The sequence below is a fragment of the Mobula hypostoma genome, chromosome 21 (assembly GCF_963921235.1).
Source record: "Mobula hypostoma chromosome 21, sMobHyp1.1, whole genome shotgun sequence".
Lineage (NCBI taxonomy): Eukaryota > Metazoa > Chordata > Chondrichthyes > Myliobatiformes > Myliobatidae > Mobula > Mobula hypostoma.
In genome coordinates, this window is record NC_086117.1 from 55,804,600 (window position 1) to 55,824,033 (window position 19,434).

General features: G+C 45.4%; 1 protein-coding gene across 1 annotated transcript in view; it reads left to right on the forward strand.

The window, feature by feature from the left end:
* Positions 1-19,434, forward strand: part of noc4l (nucleolar complex associated 4 homolog) — a 66,258-nt gene that overhangs the window by 33,562 nt on the left and 13,262 nt on the right. Inside the window, exons 5-10 of the mRNA XM_063074079.1 lie at positions 1,688-1,837; positions 4,707-4,809; positions 6,544-6,578; positions 8,696-8,746; positions 14,836-14,947; positions 16,534-16,594. Of these exons, the coding sequence (XP_062930149.1) occupies positions 1,688-1,837; positions 4,707-4,809; positions 6,544-6,578; positions 8,696-8,746; positions 14,836-14,947; positions 16,534-16,594 (512 nt within the window). The remainder of the gene's footprint in view (positions 1-1,687; positions 1,838-4,706; positions 4,810-6,543; positions 6,579-8,695; positions 8,747-14,835; positions 14,948-16,533; positions 16,595-19,434) is intronic.

The following is a 19,434-nucleotide window of genomic DNA, read 5'->3' on the forward strand; positions in this document are numbered from 1 at the left end:
CTTTATAGTCACTGTCCTGTAGATTTACTGAGAATGCCTACAGAAACATGGAACTCAGGCTTGTATATGGTGACACGTAATGTACTCAGATAATAAAATTTTCTTAGAACTTGCTTATAAAGGCTTTGTGAAATTGCTGCATTAAAATGCCACATCAATGGAAGTTCTTGCAAAAATGAAACCAGGATGCTGCCTGCATTAGAGAGCACATCTTACGAGGATAGGTTGAGTGAGCTAAGAATGTGCTCTGTGGAGGGAAGGAGGGTAAGAGGTGTCTTGGAGGTGTGCAAGATGATAAGAGGCATCAACCAGAGACACTTTCCCAGGGCAGAAATGACTGATATGGGCAGGCGTAATGTTAGGGTGTTTGAAGGAAAGTATGGAGGTGGAGTATGTATTGGTAAGTTTTTTATGGGAAAGAGTCATGGGTGCGTGCAGTGCCCTGCCAGGGATGGTGGCAGAGGTGCATACATTAGGGACATTTTAGAGACTTAGTTAGGCACCCCACCACCGTAGCATGTCGGGGTGGAGATGCATCTCTACCAAAGGAGGTGTAAGGTGCACCCTCCCTCCGCCATCCTGCAGGTCACCCTTGGGCAAGGTGTCCCCCCCCCCCACTTCCACCCCCACCGATCAGGATCACGTGAAGCCATGGGAGCAGGTGGTGGATGGTCGTTTGAGCAGCTGGTGCAGATCACAAGTTCTGGTTATGCGACCACTGACACCAGGCAGACAATCTGAAGAATATCGATAACGGCTGGGGTCACCCGTCTTGTAAAGACACTGTCTACTTCTGTTGAAAAATTTGCCAAGAACAATCATGGTCATCGATAAGACCATGGTCGCCCACGTCATACAACATAGCACATAATAAACAAATGAGGTAAACACAAATATGACAGAGAAATGGAGGGCAATGTAGGAGGGAAGGGTTAGGTTGATATTAGATTAGGTTAAGATGTCAGCATTGTGGGCTGAAGGGCCTGTGCTGTGTTGTGATGTTCTGTGTTCGGTCAGAGCTGTATTAGTCTTGGCAGTGAGTGGGGACAGTTGTCTCCCTTGCCTTTATGAAGCGCTAAGGGATATCTTGCCATGTAACTTGCTGAGAGTGTAGAAGAATGAACGAGGGTCTCATTGAATGGGGACTGAGAAGGATAATAAATCAGCCAGCATATCTAGGCTGAATGGCCACGTTCTGCACCTGTGTCTTATGGAAACTACCGAATATTGAATTAGATAGAGTGGACGTGGAGAGGATGTTTCCAATAGTGGAAGAGCCTAGGACCAGAGGACACAACCTCAGAGCAGGACATCCATTCAGAACAGAGATGAGGAGCAATTTCTTTAGCCAGAGGGTGGCGAATCTGTGGAATACATAGCCACAGACAGCTGTGGAGGCCAATCATTGGGTATATTTAAAGCAGAGGTTGCTAGGTTCTTGATTAATCAGGGTGTCAAATGTTATGGGGAGAAGGCAAGAGAAAGGTGATGAGAGGGATAATAAATCAGCCATGATATGTGGAGCAGATTTGATGGACCGAATGGCCTAACTCTACCCCTATATCTTCTGGTCTTATGTAGCAGGCACTATAGAAATTAAAGGTGTTGGACACTGGTAAGCTATGATTCAGTCAATTCGATTTTCAGATTTTGCCTGCAACTTCTGTGACTCTTTTGTACCTTCCAGTCCCTTGTGAAGCACTTGCTTTCAGTGGAAAGAGATGCATCGTCGCTGATCTCCTGTTATCAGACCTACCTGAAGCACGCTGATGTCCGCTACTACACTCTGGCCACCACTGCTGATAACATACCAAAGGTCATTCGCAAGGCCAAGTGGGTAAGTTTTCCAATTCAGAGCCTTAACTTCTTCCACCTATCCCCTCCCAGCTTCCCACTTCTTGCCGTCCCCCATCACCTGCAAAGCTTGTACCGCTCCCCTTACTTCTCCCCCAGCTTCTTACTCTGGCTGCTTCTCCCTTCCTGTTTATGACCCTGTCCAGATGTAGCCTCCTCTGAGAGGGCCACAACCTCGTCATGGTTTGGAGGCTTGCGTGCCGCAGTGACATGGAGAGTTTGTCGACTGGAGTCGGGGCTTTATGCTTTGGCTCTTGGCAGGGTCACCCGTGAAAGCTACTGACATGATGAAGGAAGCTTTGAACACTGATGGAGATGGAGGAGCTTCGTTGCTGCCCGAAATGTCAGCGATTTAACAGGCAGACAGGTAGATGTAGCCTGACTTGCTGGCGTGCTATATTGGCACCGGAAGCACTGTGACACTTGTCGTTTGCCCCCAGCACATCCTCGGACCGTATTGGTCAAAGATTCAAAGAGCATTGATTATCAAAGTATGTATGGAATATGCAACTCTGAGATTCACCTTCTCCAGACAGTCGCGAAACAAAGAAAAGTTTGGAACCCATCAACAAAAAACATCAAGCCCCCCCCTACCCCAAGCGCAGAAAAAAAATCAAAAGATCATGCACATAGCAACAAGAAAGAACGAGCAAAAACACACAATTGAAGGAGTCCAATCGAGCTACAGTTCAAACCAGAAACCACAGATCCAGAACTTTGGTACCATTCCTTGACAGCGTTGAGGGAGAGATCATTCAAACACAGTGACCTTCTCTCGGGAGCAGTGATTGAGTGTCTGAATAGTCACTTGCCTCCCGCGGTCGTCTCAATGTTTCAGTCTTCACATTAAGCGCCAGATTGCTTAATCAGTCCGAAAACACACCGTCAAACTGTAGTAGAACCACATTGAAAAGGAAGAAGAGAAGTAAAAGAAACAGTTTCCTGAACCATCTGGAAGATGTCGCCTGAGGTAGCATTCACTGGTGCTATCTTGACTGGGAGTCATTTTTGATGTAAATGGTACATTTCACTGTATGTTTTGATGTTTCAATGTGCTTGTGAGAAATAAAAGTTACCTTTATCTACCTCGAGCATGTTGAGAATGTTGCCAAGTTTTCACACTGCGCACCTCGCTCTGTTCCAATTTGCTACCCATTGACCGTTCATTGCGTGTTGACCACGGGGGGGGGCGTAGCGGTTACCACAACACTATTACAGTTCGGGTGGCGTCGTCTGTAAGGAGTTTGTACAACCTTCCCGTGAGTATGTGGCATGTGGGTTTCCTTTGGGTAGCAGGGATAGGCCGGGTAATTATAGACCAGTGAGCCTTAGGTCTATGGTGGGAAAGCTGTTGGAAAAGATTCTTAGAGATAGGATCTGTGGGCATTTAGAGAATCATGGTCTGATCAGGGACAGTCAGCATGGCTTTGTGAAGGGCAGATCGTGTCTAACAAGCCTGATAGAATTCTTTGAGGAGGTGACCAGACATATAGAAGAGGGTAGTGCAGTGGATGTGATCTTACATGGATTTTAGTAAGGCATTTGACAAGGTTCCACACGGTAGGCTTATTCAGAAAGTCAGAAGGCATGGGATCCAGGGAGGTTTGGCCAGGTGGATTCAGAATTGGCTTGCCTGCAGAAGGCAGAGGGTCGTGGTGGAGGGAGTACATTCAGATTGGAGGGTTGGACTAGTGGTGTCCCACAAGGATCGGTTCTGGGACCTCTACTTTTCGTGATTTTTATTAACGACCTGGTTGTGGGGTAGAAGGGTGGGTTGGCAAGTTTGCAGACGACACAAAGGTTGGTGGTGTTGTAGATAGTGTAGAGGATTGTCAAAGATTGCAGAGAGACATTGATAGGATGCAGAAGTGGGCTGAGAAGTGGCAGATGGAGTTCAACCCGGAGAAGTATGAGGTGGTACACTTTGGAAGGACAAACTCCAAGGCAGAGTACAAAGTAAATGGCAGGATACTTGCTAGTGTGGAGGAGCAGAGGGATCTCGGGGTCCATGTCCACAGATCCCTGAAAGTTGCCTCACAGGTGGATAGGGTAGTTAAGAAAGCTTATGGGGTGTTAGCTTTCATAAGTCGAGGGATAGAGTTTAAGAGTCGTGAGGTAATGATGCGGCTCTATAAAACTCTGATGAGGCCACACTTGGAGTACTGTGTCCAGTTCTGGTCGCCTCACTATAGGAAGGATGTGGAAGCATTGGAAAGGGTACAGAGGAGATTTACCAGGATGCTGCCTGGTTTAGAGAGTATGCATTATGATCAGAGATTAAGGGAGCTAGGGCTTTACTCTTTGGCGAGAAGGAGGATGAGAGGAGGCATGATAGAGCTGTACAAGATAATAAGAGGAATAGATAGAGTGGATAGCCAGCGCCTCTTCCCCAGGGCACCACTGCTCAATACAAGAGGACATGGCTTTAAGGTAAGGGGTGAGAAGTTCAAGGGGGATATTAGAGGAAGGTTTTTTACTCAGAGAGTGGTTGGTGCGAGGAATACACTGCCTGAGTCAGTGGTGGAGATACACTAGTGAAGTTTAAGAGTCTACTAGACAGGTATATGGAGGAATTTAAGGTGGGGGTTTATATGGGAGGCAGGGTTTGAGAGTCGGCACAACATTGTGGACTGAAGGGCCTGTAATGTGCTGTACTATTCTATGTTCTATGCTCCAGTTTGTCTTGCAGCCTGAAGGCATACCAGTTGGTAGGTTAATTTGTCATTGTAGATTGTCCTCTGATCGGGCTAGGGTTAAATTGGTGGGTTGCTGGGCGGCAAGTCTTGTTGGTCCGGGTGGGCCTGTTCCGTGCTCTATCTCTAAATAATCATTTTACTCTCCTCCTTGTGTAGGCTGTGCTTCCTGTTTACCAACAGAACGTGTTCAGCCTTCTGTCTTCAATCTACATGCCAACCGAGGAGAAGGAACTCACAAGTTTCCTGGTGAAGCAGAAAGGTGAGTACGTTACCAAGGGTGGGTTACAAAGGCTGGGGGATGAGGGAATCACCTGCAAAATGCTGGAGGAGCTCAGTGCGTCCGGCAGCATCTGTTCATTTCTCTCCACGGATGCTGCCCTCATTGCTGAGTGCCTCCAGCAGTGAGTGTGTGTGTTGCTCAGCACTATCACTTTAGGCAATTAGGAGGTGGGCATTTAATATTGACAGAGAATGACCTCGCCAAGCTGTCATCATTCCACACCATGAGTCTCCGGAAGATCCTCCGTACTTTCTGACCAAGAAAGATCTCCAACCACACCCTACTCCTTCAGTGTCACCAAGAGGACATGGCCACAACCATCATGAGGAAACGTTGGAGATGGATAGGGCACATGATGAGAAGAAGGCCAAGTCCTTCATCAAGACAACACTTTGTTAGATCCCTGAAAAGTGGAGGAAACGCTGGAGACTGAAGACAACTTGGCACCGTTCTGCAGAGGCAGAAATGAGGACCCTGAGCCAGACCTGGGGCACAGCAGAGAAGATGGCCAAGGACAGAGAGAGAGGGGGGCCTTCATTGCGGCCCTAAGCGCCAGCAGCGAAACAGGCAGTAACTAATTAAATATTGGCTTTCTCACTTTTACCCGGATATAGGGGAAAGCTAACAAGTGTGTCCATTTATAACTTACCTAATTTTAGGAATCAGCTCAAAGTTCAAAGTAAATGTATTATCAAAGTACATGTGTGTCACCACATACAACCCTGAGATTCACTTTGCTGTGGGTATTCACAGTAAATACAAAGGAGCACAATAGAATCAATGAAAGACCACACACAACAAATAAGGACATACAACCAATGTGCAAAAGACAAACTGTGCAAATACAAAAAAATTAGTAAAAACGATGATAATAATAAACAAAAAATATCAAGGACATGAGTTGTGGAGTCCATAGGTTGTGGACTCAGTTCTGTGTTGGGCTGAGACATTGACTCATTTGGGCTGAAGGGTTTGTACCCTCTATTCTTGGGGTTGTGGGGTGCTTAAACAGGGTCTAATTATTGGTGCCAGGGAGGTTACATCGGAGAAAATAAACTGATGTTTATTTCTCTGTAATAATAGGTGTTGGATCTCTGTCATCTTCCCCTTCTTCCGAGAGGCAAGAATGCCAAGTTTTAATTCTTAACAATTGTTTATTTTAAAGTTCAAACAAACATCTAAGTACTAAGCAAGCTAAGTGAAGAGCTGAGAAGCAGAATGATGGAAAGCAAAGAAGGTGTAGTTAAAAAGAGAGAAGGTGGCTGCTCTGAAAATATCACCTTTATCATCTAGCAAAGAGAAAATTCCTTAGATAAGAACAAACCAATTGCACAATTACATCACGTGGGTAATGTGCTTACACTTTAGCCAATGAAAAATAAAAGGTACGGCTAACAGCGAAACCACTTTCTGCCAGTTAAGTGGGGACAAACCACAATACATGACTTGTTTTTTTTTTAGAAAGAATGTTATGATCAAACTACAACATTAGTTTTACATTAATGCATCTAATATCGATTTTAAAAGTATTTATAAAAACCAGTGGATTCCAACACGGGTATCAGACTGTTGTGCTCTAGGTGCTTGATGTCTGTAAATTCTAATGATGCCGCCTGACCTGCTGAGTTTCTCCAGCGTTTCGTGCGTGTTGCTCCAGATTTCTGGCATCTGCAGAATCTCTTCTGTCTAACACGGAATTCTTTCTATTTGTAGGGCAGCACGAGCGATACAAAGCAGCGAAGCTCGAGGTACTGTTTGAAAAAATAAACCTTTAACCTTTACGGGAATTTCAGACACAATTCGCAAACCTACGAGTTGTGGGAATCCGCTACCCACATTTCTGTTGGGTAGTGACTGTACTCACCATAACCTCCGAACCGTGGTCCTAGCGCCACCGTAACCACCGAACTGAGGTCCCAGCGCCACCATAACCTCCGAACCGAGGTCCCAGCACTACCGTAACCATCAAACTGAGGTTTCGGCACCACTGTAACCACCGAACCAACGTCCCGGCACTACCATAACCTCCAAACCGACGTCCCAGCGCTACTGCAGCCCCTGAACCAAAGACCGTAAGACCTAGGAGCAGAAATTGGCCAATTGGCCCATCAAATTTGCTCTGCCATTTGATCATGGCTTATTTATTATAGTCATAGTCATACTTTATTGATCCCGGGGGAAATTGGTTTTCGTTACAGTTGCACCATAAATAATAAATAGTAATAAAACCATAAATAGTTAAGTAGTAATATGTAAATTATGCCAGTAAATTATGAAATAAGTCCAGGACCAGCCTTTTGGCTCAGGGTGTCTGACCCTCCAAGGGAGGAGTTGTAAAGTTTGATGGCCACAGGCAGGAATGACTTCCTATGACGCTCTGTGCTGCATCTCGGTGGAATGAGTCTCTGGCTGAATGTACTCCTGTGCCCACCCAGTACATTATGTAGTGGATGGGAGACATTGTCCAAGATGGCATGCAACTTAAGACAGCATCCTCTTTTCAGACACCACCGTCAGAGAGTCCAGTTTCATCCCCACAACATCACTGGCCTTACGAATGAGTTTGTTGATTCTGTTGGTGTCTGCTACCCTCAGCCTGCTGCCCCAGCACACAACAGCAAACATGATAGCACTGGCCACCACAGACTCGTAGAACATCCTCAGCATCGTCCGGCAGATGTTAAAGGACCTCAGTCTCCTCAGGAAATAGAGACGGCTCTGACCCTTCTTATAGACAGCCTCAGTGTTCTTTGACCAGTCCAGTTTATTGTCAAACGTATCCCCAGGTATTTGTAATCCTCCACCATGTCCACACTGACCCCCTGGATGGAAACAGGGGTCACCGGTACCTCAGCTCTCCTCGGGTCTACACCAGCTCCTTAGTCTTTTTCACATTAAGCTGCAGATAATTCTGCTCACACCATGTGACAAAGTTTCCTACCGTAGCCCTGTACTCAACCTCATCTCCCTTGCTGATGCATCCAACTATGGCAGAGTCATCCGAAAACTTCTGAAGATGACAAGACTCTGTGCAGTAGTTGAAGTCCAAGGTGTAAATGGTGAAGAGAAAGGGAGACAAGACAGTCCCCTGTGGAACCCCAGTGCTGCTGATCACTCTGTCGGACACACAGTGTTGCAAGCACACGTACTGTGGTCTGCCAGTCAGGTAATCAAGAATCCATGACACCAGGAAAGCATCCACCTGCATCGCTGTCAGCTTCTCCCCCAGCAGAGCATTGTTCCTTCTCAACCCCATTCTCCTGCTTTTTCTCCATAACCATAAGGCCTAGGATGATTTCCCAAGACAAGTGGGAAGGGCACCTGACCATAATCCCTGATATGAAGTTTAATATGGGCAGTACTCTACTATAATGCCTGGGATGCTATTTAATAGGAGGGCTCCTTCCCAAAATCCCATGGTCATAATTCCTAGATTAGTACAACCACAGAAATGGCTAATATGAGGGGGGCAACACATAAAATGCTGGAGGAACTCAGCAGGCCAGGTAGCATCTGTGGAAAAATGTACAGTTCTGACCTGTTGAATTCCTCCAGTATTTTGTGTGCGTTGCTTGGATTTCTAGCATCTGCAGATTTTCTCTTGTTTGTAATACGAGGGGGCATAATTTTAAAGTAATTGGAGGAAAGCGTCTATCATTAAGGACCTGCATCACCCAGATCATGCCCCCTTTTCATTGTTACCATCAGGGAGGAAGTACAGGAGCCTGAAGGCCCAGACTCAGTGATTCAGGAACAGTGTCTTCCCCTTCATCTAATGTTCCCACACTGTTGTTTCATTATGTTTATTCAGCACATCCCAAACGTGTGCACAATGCTTTAAAAATATCCATCTTCTCATCAACAGGAGCACAAGAAAAAATTTGAGCAAGTCTGGTTAGTGTTCCTGAAGTACAAGGTAAGCTTTTTTTCTTTGTGGTGTTGAACTGTCTGTTTAGAGAAAGTGGCTAAACTTATTTACTTTAGGTGTAATTTCTTTGAGATTTTGTTTTTAACGTTAGTGTGGCGGTCATTTGTGCTTTTTTGCGGTTAACACATTAGGTTCAAGGTGTTGATAAGTTGTTGTGTTAATAGAGGCCTCTGTCGGTCAGGATTGACCGTGGATGTTGTGTCCTGGCTGTTTAGATACACAAGCCAGGGACTCCTGCTCTGGATTTTCCCTCGGGGTTGACTCCTGAAGCCTTCCCCATGAGTGAACATAGCCCACAAGGCAGTGGAGGTTTGAGATCGGTATTCCTTCCCCTGGATGAGCTGCCAACCGTGACTGATGAGCCCCATCTGTCCGAAGCGATTGGTTTCGAGGCTTCAGTAACTCGCCTTTGCTCCTTCTGTCGATAGAAACGGGTCTGTGCGGGGCTCAGCTAAACCACACGTGAAGATCAGAAGCTGGGCTCGGTTATCAGAGGCTGTTTGGGACACGTACCAGGTAGTGGGAACTTGTCACTGTTACCACCCCCGGCTACGGCAACTTAATGAGTCAATGTTTTGTTAACAAGGATCAACTGTATTCACCAGATACATTACTTGTATTAGCAATTTGCCGTGGTGTGTTGGTCAGGGTGTGACATGCAACAAAAAAAAACATTCCACAATTATAAAGAAAAAAGAATTGTATAAAAGTAACATGAGAGAACAAAATAGGGATGTGGAATAAAATGTGCATAAATACATAAATTACCAATGTTATGTGCCTTCTTGTATGACGTGGGTGATCATGGTCTTATCTATGACTGTGATTGTTCTTGGCAAATTTTTCTACAGGAGTGCGCAGTATCTTTACAAGATGGGTGATGTTGAGGGGGGAGGGTTAAGCTTAAGCTGATGCTACACGTTGCCCGAGGGTGACCTGCAGAGTAGCGGAGGGAAGAAGATATTTCCACGCAGCCACCTGAAGTACATAAATACAGACATTATAAAAAAATGTTTTAGTTAATAAGAGCATAAGCCAGGCCCATTTCTCAGTCCAAAATGTTGACTGTTCATTCATTTCCGTTGATGTTACCTGACCTGAGTTCCTCCAGCATTTTGTGTGTGTTGCTTTGGATTTCCAGCATCTGAAGATTTGTCGTGTTTATTATAAAAAGTGGTTTAAGGTGTTGACTGTGAAGTGATGGGGGTAATAGATAGAGGGGTGGGGTGGGCTAACTAGAGTAGTTGATGTAGTTAATAAGACTGTAAGACATGCGACCCCTCGAGCCTGCTCCGTTATTCCATCATGGCTGAATTATTATCCCCATTCTCCTGCTTTCTCCTTGTAACCCTTGGCACCCTGACTAATCATGAACTTATCAACCTCCTCTTTAAATATATCCAGTGACTTGGCGTCCACAGCTGCCTGTGGCAATGAATTCCACAGATTCCCCACCCTCTGGCTAAACAGATTCCTCCTCATCTCCGCTCTAAATGGATGTCCCCCATTACTGTTCTTCTACATTATTGGTTATAACACTTGAAATCTGCTGTGTCGTAATGGTGGGTGTGTGTGATCCATTCCCACCCCCCTTGGCATCTCTGCCCTTCTCCCTTTTGTGTTTCAGTGGTTCTATTTACTATCAGAGAATGTATGCAGAATGCAAGCTGAAATTCCTTCTCTTCACAGGTGTCCACGAAACAAGGAAAAAACCCCAAAGAATGAATGACAGAAAAATATTAGAACCCCAAAGCCTCCCTCCCCCTTCCCACACACAAGCAAAAGCATTAACCTTCCCCCTCCCCACCCGCCTCAGCAAACACTGCACCTCCCAACGCGCAAGCAATAGCAAAGCTCCCAAAGAGAAATGATTTTGAGTCCATCAAAATCCCGACATTTCAACATCCCACGGGCTCTCTCGCTCACTAGTGAAGTAGAGCGAGGAATTGCTCCCGCCACAGTGAGAGGGGCAGGCTAACAGCTCACTGTGTATCTAGCTTCCCTGAAAATAATCTCCAGTGGAGAAATTCAATCTAAGTTCAGTGTAATTTGCTGACAAGCAGGGTTGTATGGGGTGGGATGTAATGGGCAGAGTTACTGAGCTACTACTTTTCAGAATAATCTGCCCGTGGTATGTGGCACATAACCGTCAACCCCCAAGATTTCACTTTTTGTTTTAAAAAAAAGCGAATTTGTTTCTGTTGAAAATCGGTTGAATATTTACTTTGAAGCATTAGTGTGTGTTAATTAAACTGACAAACAGGATGTCTCTTGTCACGTACAACAAACCAGAGAGAAGCACCACTTGGGTATGTGCTGGGGAGATGCGGAACAGTGTAGAGCCTCAGGCTGAACAATTCTGTGCTTTATATTCTGTCATCTCTGCTTTTCTGTGCTAGTTTCTGTACACAAACATTTAGAATCCCAATGGCAACCATTTAAATTCTACTTCCCATTCCCATTCAACATGTCAGTCCGCGGCCTCTTCTACTGCCGCGATGAGGCCACACTCAGGTTGGAGGAGCAATACCTTATATTCCGCCTGTGTAGCCTCCAACATGATGACATTAACATCAATTTCTTGAACTTCAGTTAATGGCCCCCCCCCCCAACCATTCCCCATTCTTGTTTCCCCTCTCTCAACTTGTCTCTTTTCCTGCCCATCACTTCCTTTTGGTCATCTTCCTCCCCCTTGCCTTTCTTCCATGGTCTTCTATCCTCTCCTGTCAGATTCCCACTTCTCCAGCCCTTTATCTCTTTCACCAATCAACTTCCCAGCTCTTTACCACTAGCCCCCCACCCCCCGCCTCTCTGGGTTTCGCCTATCACTTTGTACTTCTTCCTCCCCTCCCCCCAGCTTATAACTTTGACTTCTCAACCTTGTTCTCCAGTCCTGATGAAGGGCCATGGTCTGAAATGTTAGCTGTTTACTCTTTTCTATAGATGCTGCCTGGCCTGCTGAGTTCCTCCAGCATTATGAGTATGTTGCTAGGATTTCCAGCATCTGCAGATTTTCTCATGTTTGTGATTTTGAATCCCCGTTAGAATTCACTTTGAATACTGTGCCTGTGTCTAGTTTCTATTTGATAACAAGTACGAGGTGTTGCACTTCAGGAGGACCAACCAAGTTAGGTTTACACAGTGAGCGGTAGGGAACTGAGGAGTGTGGTAGAACAAAGAAATCTGGGAATACAGGTCCTTAATTCATTGAAAATGGTGTCACAGGAAGATGGGATCGTAAAGAAAGCTTTTAGCACATTGGCCTTCATAAATCAAAGTACTGAATACAGGAGATGGGATGTTATGTTGAAGTTGTATAGGACATCGGTGAGGCCTAATTTGGAGTTATTGTGTGCAGTTTTGGTCACCAATCTACAGGAAAGATGTAAATAAAGTTGACAGGATACAGAGAAAATTTACAAGGATGTTATTGGATCTGGAGGACCTGAGTTATAAGGAAAGATTGAATAGGTTAGGACTTTATTCTTTGGAACATAGAAGATTGAGAAGAGATTTGACAGAGGCACACAAAATTATGAGGGGTAGACAGGGTAAATGCAGGCAGGCTTTTTTCCACTGAGGTTGGGTGGGACTACAACCAGAGGTCATGGGTTAAGGGTGAAAGGTGAGAAGTTTAAGGGGAACATGGTGGGGAAACTTCTTCACTCAGAGGCTGGTGAGAGTGTGGAACGAGCTGCAAATGGTGCATGCAAGCTCAATTTCAACATTTAAGAGAAGTTTGGATAGATACATGGATGGTAGGAGTATGGAGGGCTGTGGTCCCAGTGCAGGCTGATGAGAGTAGGTAGTTTAAATAGTTTGGCACGGACTAGATGGGCCAAAGGGCCTGTTTGTGCTGTACTTTTCTATGGCTCTACGTATGCTGAAGATATGCAGAGTCCTGGCAAAGTGCTGCTAGGGGCCCAGTCTTACTGTCAAGGCTCTCTCAGATGGTCTTTGAAATTGAGAGGTTTTGTTGCACCTCGGCAGTTTCCTTAAATTTTAATGATGAAACGTCCACTGTTTATTCCCCTTCATAGAAGCTGCCTGGCCTGCTGAGTTCCTCCAGCATTTTGTGTGTGTTGCTCTAGATTTCCGGTATCTGCACAATCTCTTGTATTTATGATGTACTGTAGATACCTGAATGCCCTACAAATTAGATCCAGAGTAGAGACTGCGTATGAGAAACTCCACGATGAAGGTCCACTGACTCTTCCCCTCGTTTTGGCAGTCGTGCTCAGCAGGGTCCACTCTCCCTGGCAGAAGTGTGCAATCTCCCCAGGGAGAGAGGTAGCCTCCAAGGAGCATCCCAGTCTGTTTTAGACTGGGTGGAACTTGGAAAAGATGTCTATGTGTTTCCCACCCCTCCCCCCTTGCCTAACCGTTTGCACGCGGCGGTGGGCGGGTCCAGAGCAGGCGAAGGTGCAGTGAACAAGATTGGTCTTTAGCAACGGTCTTCCTTGATTTTGTCTCGCTCTAGTTCCATAGGTGTCTGCGATTTGGGCTGTTGTCATAATGGAACTCACATGTGGTCAGAGACAAGAATGATATGAGTTATCAGGCCGTGGGAATCTGATTTGTGGTTTACTGCCTATTAATAATGAGAGCTTGGGGACCATCTTTAACCTTCTTAATCAGCTAGTGTGTCAAAGTTTAGTGCATTATTCTATGAATAATAGCAAGGCTTTGGAGAGGACACAGAGGAAGTTTATCAGGGTGCTGCCTATTGAATGTCAAAGGGCCTCAATAGAGTGGATGTGAAGAGGATGTTTTCTTTGGTTGGGGAGTCTAGGACCAGAGGGCACAGCCTCAGATTAGAGGATGTCCATTTGGAACAGATGATGAGGAATCTCTTCAACCAGATGCTGGTGACTCTGGAATTCATTGCCACAGGCGGCTGTGGAGGCCAAGTCACTGGGTGCATTTAAGGCAGAGATTGATGGGTTCTTGATTAATCAGGGTGTGAAAGGCTATTGGGAGAAGGCAGGAGAATGGGGTTGAGAGGGAAATGGTTAGGTCATGATGAAATAGCGGAGCAGACTTACTAGGCCAAATGGCCTAATTCGGCTTCCGTGTCTTATGGCCTGATGAGAGGTGTGTGCTATAACGAGAGGTTGGACCAACTTGGTTGTTTTCTCTGGAGCGTTGGAGGCTGAGGGGAGTTCTGATAGAGGTTTATAAGATTGAGAGACACAGATAGAATAGACAAGCGGTATTTTTTTCCCAGCTTTGAAATCTCTTAATGCCTGAGGGCATGCATTTAGGTGAGAGGGGAAAATTTCAAAGGAGATGTGAGCGGCAAGTTTCTTTACACACAAAAGAGTGTGCTGGATGCCTGAAATGTGCTGCCTGCTGTGGTGGTAGAGGCAGAAACATTAAGAGATTTTTAAGAGATGTTTAGATAGGCATATGAATGTGAGGAAGATGGAAAGATATGGATGTTGTGTAGGCAGAGTGGATTAGTTTAGTTGACCATTTGATTGGTTTGCCGCAACATTATGGGCCACAGGGCCTGTTCCTGTGCTGTAGAAGTACACTCTTCGATGTTCTTTATTAGTACCTGTCCACGTCAGGGAAAAAGCACTGTCAAGCAATATATTCCATCTTCCCACGAACTGAACAAAGGTTAGTGTTTGCCCCATTGGCAGTGTCTGCCTACTTGGGTAGTGTGCACTTTGTTGAATGAAACAGATCCTTTTATGGTTTGTACTGCTGAGTGATTCCTCTGAGCTCTGTGACACCCGAGGGTTTCCCCCTGTTGGCAGTGTCGGCCTGCGTCTGTGGTGGCACCCTTTGTTAATCAAGCAGATGCTGGCAGTGCTAGGAACTCTCACATTTGCTTTTGTTTTCAACACAAGATTCTGTAGATGCTGGAAATCCAGAGCAACGCACACAAAGTGCTGGAGGAGCTCAGCAGGTCAGGCAGTAACAATGGAAATGAATAAACAGTCGACCTTTTGGGCCGAGCTCTGATGAAGAATCTTGGCCTGAAAACATTGTTTATTCTCCTCCGGACTTGCTGATACCAACCCTTTTTTGCCGCAGTAACCGTGACTGAATTATTCCTGTTTTCACAGCTGCCTGCCGCTCTCTACAAGAAGGTGCTGGTGATTCTACATGAGGATGTTCTACCACACATGAGCGACCCAACCCTGATGATTGATTTCCTCACGGCTGCCTACGACATGGGTATGTGACTGATTGATTAGTTGGGGTATTACTCTTATGTGTACCCAGCTACGGTGATGAATGTTTTGCACGCCAGCCAGAAGACATAGGAGTGGGATCAGGCCATTCGGCCCATTGATTCTGGTCTGCCATTCTATCATCATCACATGCTGCGTGGTCTGGCGTGAGTGATTATGGTCTTTCTATGACTGTGATCGTTCTTGGCAAATTTTTTCTACAGATGTGGTTTGCCATTGCCTTCTGGGCAGTGTCTTTAAGATGAGTAACCCCCAGCCATTAACAAGATTGTCTGCTGGCGACAGCGGTCACATAACTGGGACTTGTGATATGTGCTGGTTGCTCATGTGATCAGCCACCACCTGTTCCCATGGCTTCATGTGACCCTGATCGGTTGGGGTGGGGGGCGGGTGCTAAGCAGGTGCTACTCCTCGCCCAAGGGTGACCGGCAGGCCGGTGGAGGGAAAGAGCACCTTACACCTCATTTGGTAGAGGCGTCTCTTCACTCACCACCCAAGCATTTCACCATTGGCTGACTTATTATCTCTCCCAACCCCATTGTCCTGCCTTCTCCCCGTGACCTTTGACACCTGACTAATCAAGAGCCTAGCAGCCTCCGCTTTAAATGTACCCAACGACCTGGCCTGTGGCACCATACAGACCATGTCACCACAGTAATGCAGAATAAAATGTTACCGTTACACAGCAAGTGCAGTGCAGGCAGGCAGTAAGGTGCAAGACCACAACAGGATAGATCTAGAGGTCACGAGTCTGCCTTATCGGACTAGGAATAGTCTTAGAACAGTGGGGTAGAAGCAGTTCTTGAGCCTGGTTGGTATCTGCTTTCAGGGTTTTGTACCTTCTGCCCGACGGGAGGTGGGGGAGAAACACGATTGTAGCTGATACATGGGGTCTTTGATTGTGCTGTCTGACTCACTGAAGCGGTTGGAAATGTAGGCTGAGTCAATGGAGGGGAGGCTGGCTCTTTGAGCTGCACCACCCAGCAGACTCTGAATTAAACCCTGGCCTAATCACGGGACAATTTACAATGACCAATTAACCAGCTAACCACACGGTCACGGGGAGATCCTTCAAGCTCTTACAGACAACAGTGGGAAAAGGTCAACCCTCATTCAAAGTTCGTAGTAAATTTATTATCAAAGTACATATATGTTACCATATACAACCCTGAGATTCATTTTCTTGTGGCAACACTCAATAAATCTTAGATTAGTAGGTTAGTTAGTCATTGTAAATTGGGTAGGGATAAATTGGGTGGTTGCTGGGTGGTGTGACACGAGAGGCCGGAAGCGCCTGTTCTGCACAGTATCTCTAAATAAATAAATACCTTCTTCATCACCCTGCCTACTTGTGCAGCCGCTTTCAGCGAACTGTGCCTTTCTCCCAGCAAGTCCTTCTGTCTCCCGACACTCATCGACTCCCTGCCATTTGCAGGACAAGGCCAACGTGGCCAGGTGGCTGGCGTCACCTCCCTGGCCAAGAAGGTGTGCCGCTGCAATGGATTTGAGGACGGACTTGGCCCTTCGCTGTTTGTGAAGATTGTAACTGTTGTGTTATTGTCCCTGCAGGTGGAGCCATTAGCCTACTCGCCTTGAATGGACTTTTCTACCTTATCCATCAACACAACTTGTAAGTCTTTCCCTGAAGCAGAGAGTGAAATGTTTTTAATTCGCAGTCCAGTTGGAAGGACTGCTGAGAGGATATTGGAGTCTGTCTTCTACCCATCCAAGATAGTTATCAGGAGTGTTGTGTATACAGGGCCTTTAGCATTGTCAGTGATCCCTACCACCCGTCCAACTGTCCCTTTACCATCAGACAGGAGGTACCATAACATTAAGACAAGAACTGTTAGAATCAGAGACAGCTTCTTCCCCCAGGCTGTGAGACTACTAAACTCCCTGCCACCATTCAGGTCTCATCACGTGTGAAGCGCTAGTCGTGTTATACTGTTTACTTTTTAACGTGTATATTGACATTATTATTTGGTAAGTTATGTGGTAATATTAGTTTATGTGTTTGTGTGTGTGTTGTGTGCCTTGGTCTGGAGGAACATTGTTTTGTTTGGTGGTTTACGGTGAATGACAATAACTTGAACTTATCTTGAATTTCAAAGTTCAAAGTAAATTTATTATCAAAATACATACAGTTCCAAGAAAATGTTTGTGAACCCTTTGCAGTTACTTGATTTTCTGCATTAATTACTCATATGTGGTCTGATCTTCATCTAAGTCACAATAATAGACAACCACCCTTCTACAGCAATAACTTCAACCAGATGTTTCTGGTAACTGTTGATCAGTCCTGCACATTGGTTTGGAGGAAATTTAGGCTATTCCTCCTTACAAAACTGCTTCAGCTCTTGGATGTTGGTAGGCTTTCTTACATGAACTGCTTGCTTTAGGCCCTTCCACAACATTTCTGTAGGAATAAGGTCAGGACTTTGAATTGGCCATTCCAAAACACAAATGTTCTTTTTAAACCATTCTGTTGTTGATTTACTCTTGTCTTTCAGGTCATTGTCTTGTTGCATTATTCAACTTCTGTTAAGCTTCAGGTGATGGACTGCTACCCTGACATTCTTCTGAAAAATGTCATGATATGATTTTGGATTCACTGCTCCCTCAGTGATTGCAAGCTGCCCAGTCCCTGAGACAGCAAAGCAGCCCCGAGCCATGGTGCACCTGCACAGTTGGGATGAGGTTTTGGTGTTGGTGTGCAGTGCCCTTTTTCCTCCAAACATAGCAATATGTGTTTCTGCCAAAAAGTTCAACTTGTCTCTGTCCACAGAACAATGCCCCAGAAGCATTGAAGAACATCCAGATGGTCTTTTGAACACTTGAGACGTGCAGCAATGTGTTTTTGGAGAGCAGTGGTTTCCTCCATGGTGTCCTTTCATGAGCTCCGTTCTTGTTCAGTGATTTTCTTATAGTGGATACATGAACAGAGACTTTAGCAAATTCTAGAGATTTCTGCAGATCTTTTGCTGTTACTCTTTCACCTCCTGTATTGCATGTTGTGCTCTTGGTGTGATCTTTGCAGGACGCCCATTCCTAGGGAGGGTAGCAACAGTACTGAATTTCTTCCATATGTAGTCAATGTCTTTTACTGTGGACTGATTAAACACTCAGGTCTTTAGAAATGCTTTTGTAGCCTTTTCCAGCTTCATTCTAAGATCCTCAAAGTAGTTTTGATTCAGACATGGTGCACATAAACATTTCTTTCTTGAAAAGCAGGCTCTATCAGTAACCTGACTTTGTGTGTCTTTTTTATAGGGCCAGGCACCTCTACCACCCACATCTCCAATCTCTCTCATTGATTGGAACACCTGACTCCAAATAGCTTTTGTAGGAGGCTTTACACCAGAGATTCACATACTTCTTTGAACCTGGACTGTGATTATTTCAATGGTGTACTCAGTATTAACAAGAAGTAGTACAATTATTTGCGTGTTATTAGTTTAGGCAGATTATATTTGTCTATTATTGTGACCTAGATGAAGATCAGACCATATTTTATGAGTAATTAATGCAGAAAACCAGGTAGTTGCAAAAGGTTCGCAAACTTTTCTTGCAACCGCATATGTCTTCATATACAACTCTTAAGATTCATTTCCCTGCGGTGTACGCAACAACTGTATAGAATAGTAACTATAACAGAATCAATGAAAGACCACCCAACGGCATTCAGCCGGAGTGGGAAAAAAACAACAAACTGCAAGTACAAAAGAAGAAACAATATTGTAAATAAACAATAAAAATAGAGAGCATGAGATTAAGAGTCCTTGAAAGTGAGTCCATAGGTTGTTGGAACAGTTCAGAGATGGGGCAAGTAAAGTTGAGTGAGTGATTTTGAGCCCTACCCCGCCACTACTAAACAAATCCTTCACTTGATACTGATTCTGACCTTTCAGAAAGTGCAAGTCTCCAAAGTGCATCGTCTGTGTGGAGTTGTCAATGTGTTCACTGCATGTGCTGCTTGTGGTCAGTGTGGAGTCTCTCTGCACATTGTCTCAGCTTGAAAGCTCTGTGTGGATTCTCTGTAAGTTGTGTTGTGGACGCAAACACATCAAGATAAACGTGGTCAGTACTCGTACAGCAGGGTTTCAGTGCATCAGCAGTCTGTGCCTATGTGTACCCATGCATTGTGTGCGGCTGCTTGGTGGGCGCATTTGAAAAGTGCAGTCTGTGTCCTGGTGCACGTGTACGGGTGTACACTTGGAGAATGCGGTGTGTGTGCAGGCTCGTGTATTCATGCATAACTATTGTCTGAGAAACTGCAGCCTTCTAAGACAAGTTAGGATTGACATGGAGTACTTCATACAGTTCTGTTCACCCCATGATAGATAGATGTCGAGGTTTTGGAGTGGCTGCAAGAGAGGTTTACCAGGATGCTGCCTGGATTAGAGGGCGTGAGCTACAACGAGAGGTTGGACAAACTAGAGTTGTTTTCTCTGGAGTGGCTGAGGGGAG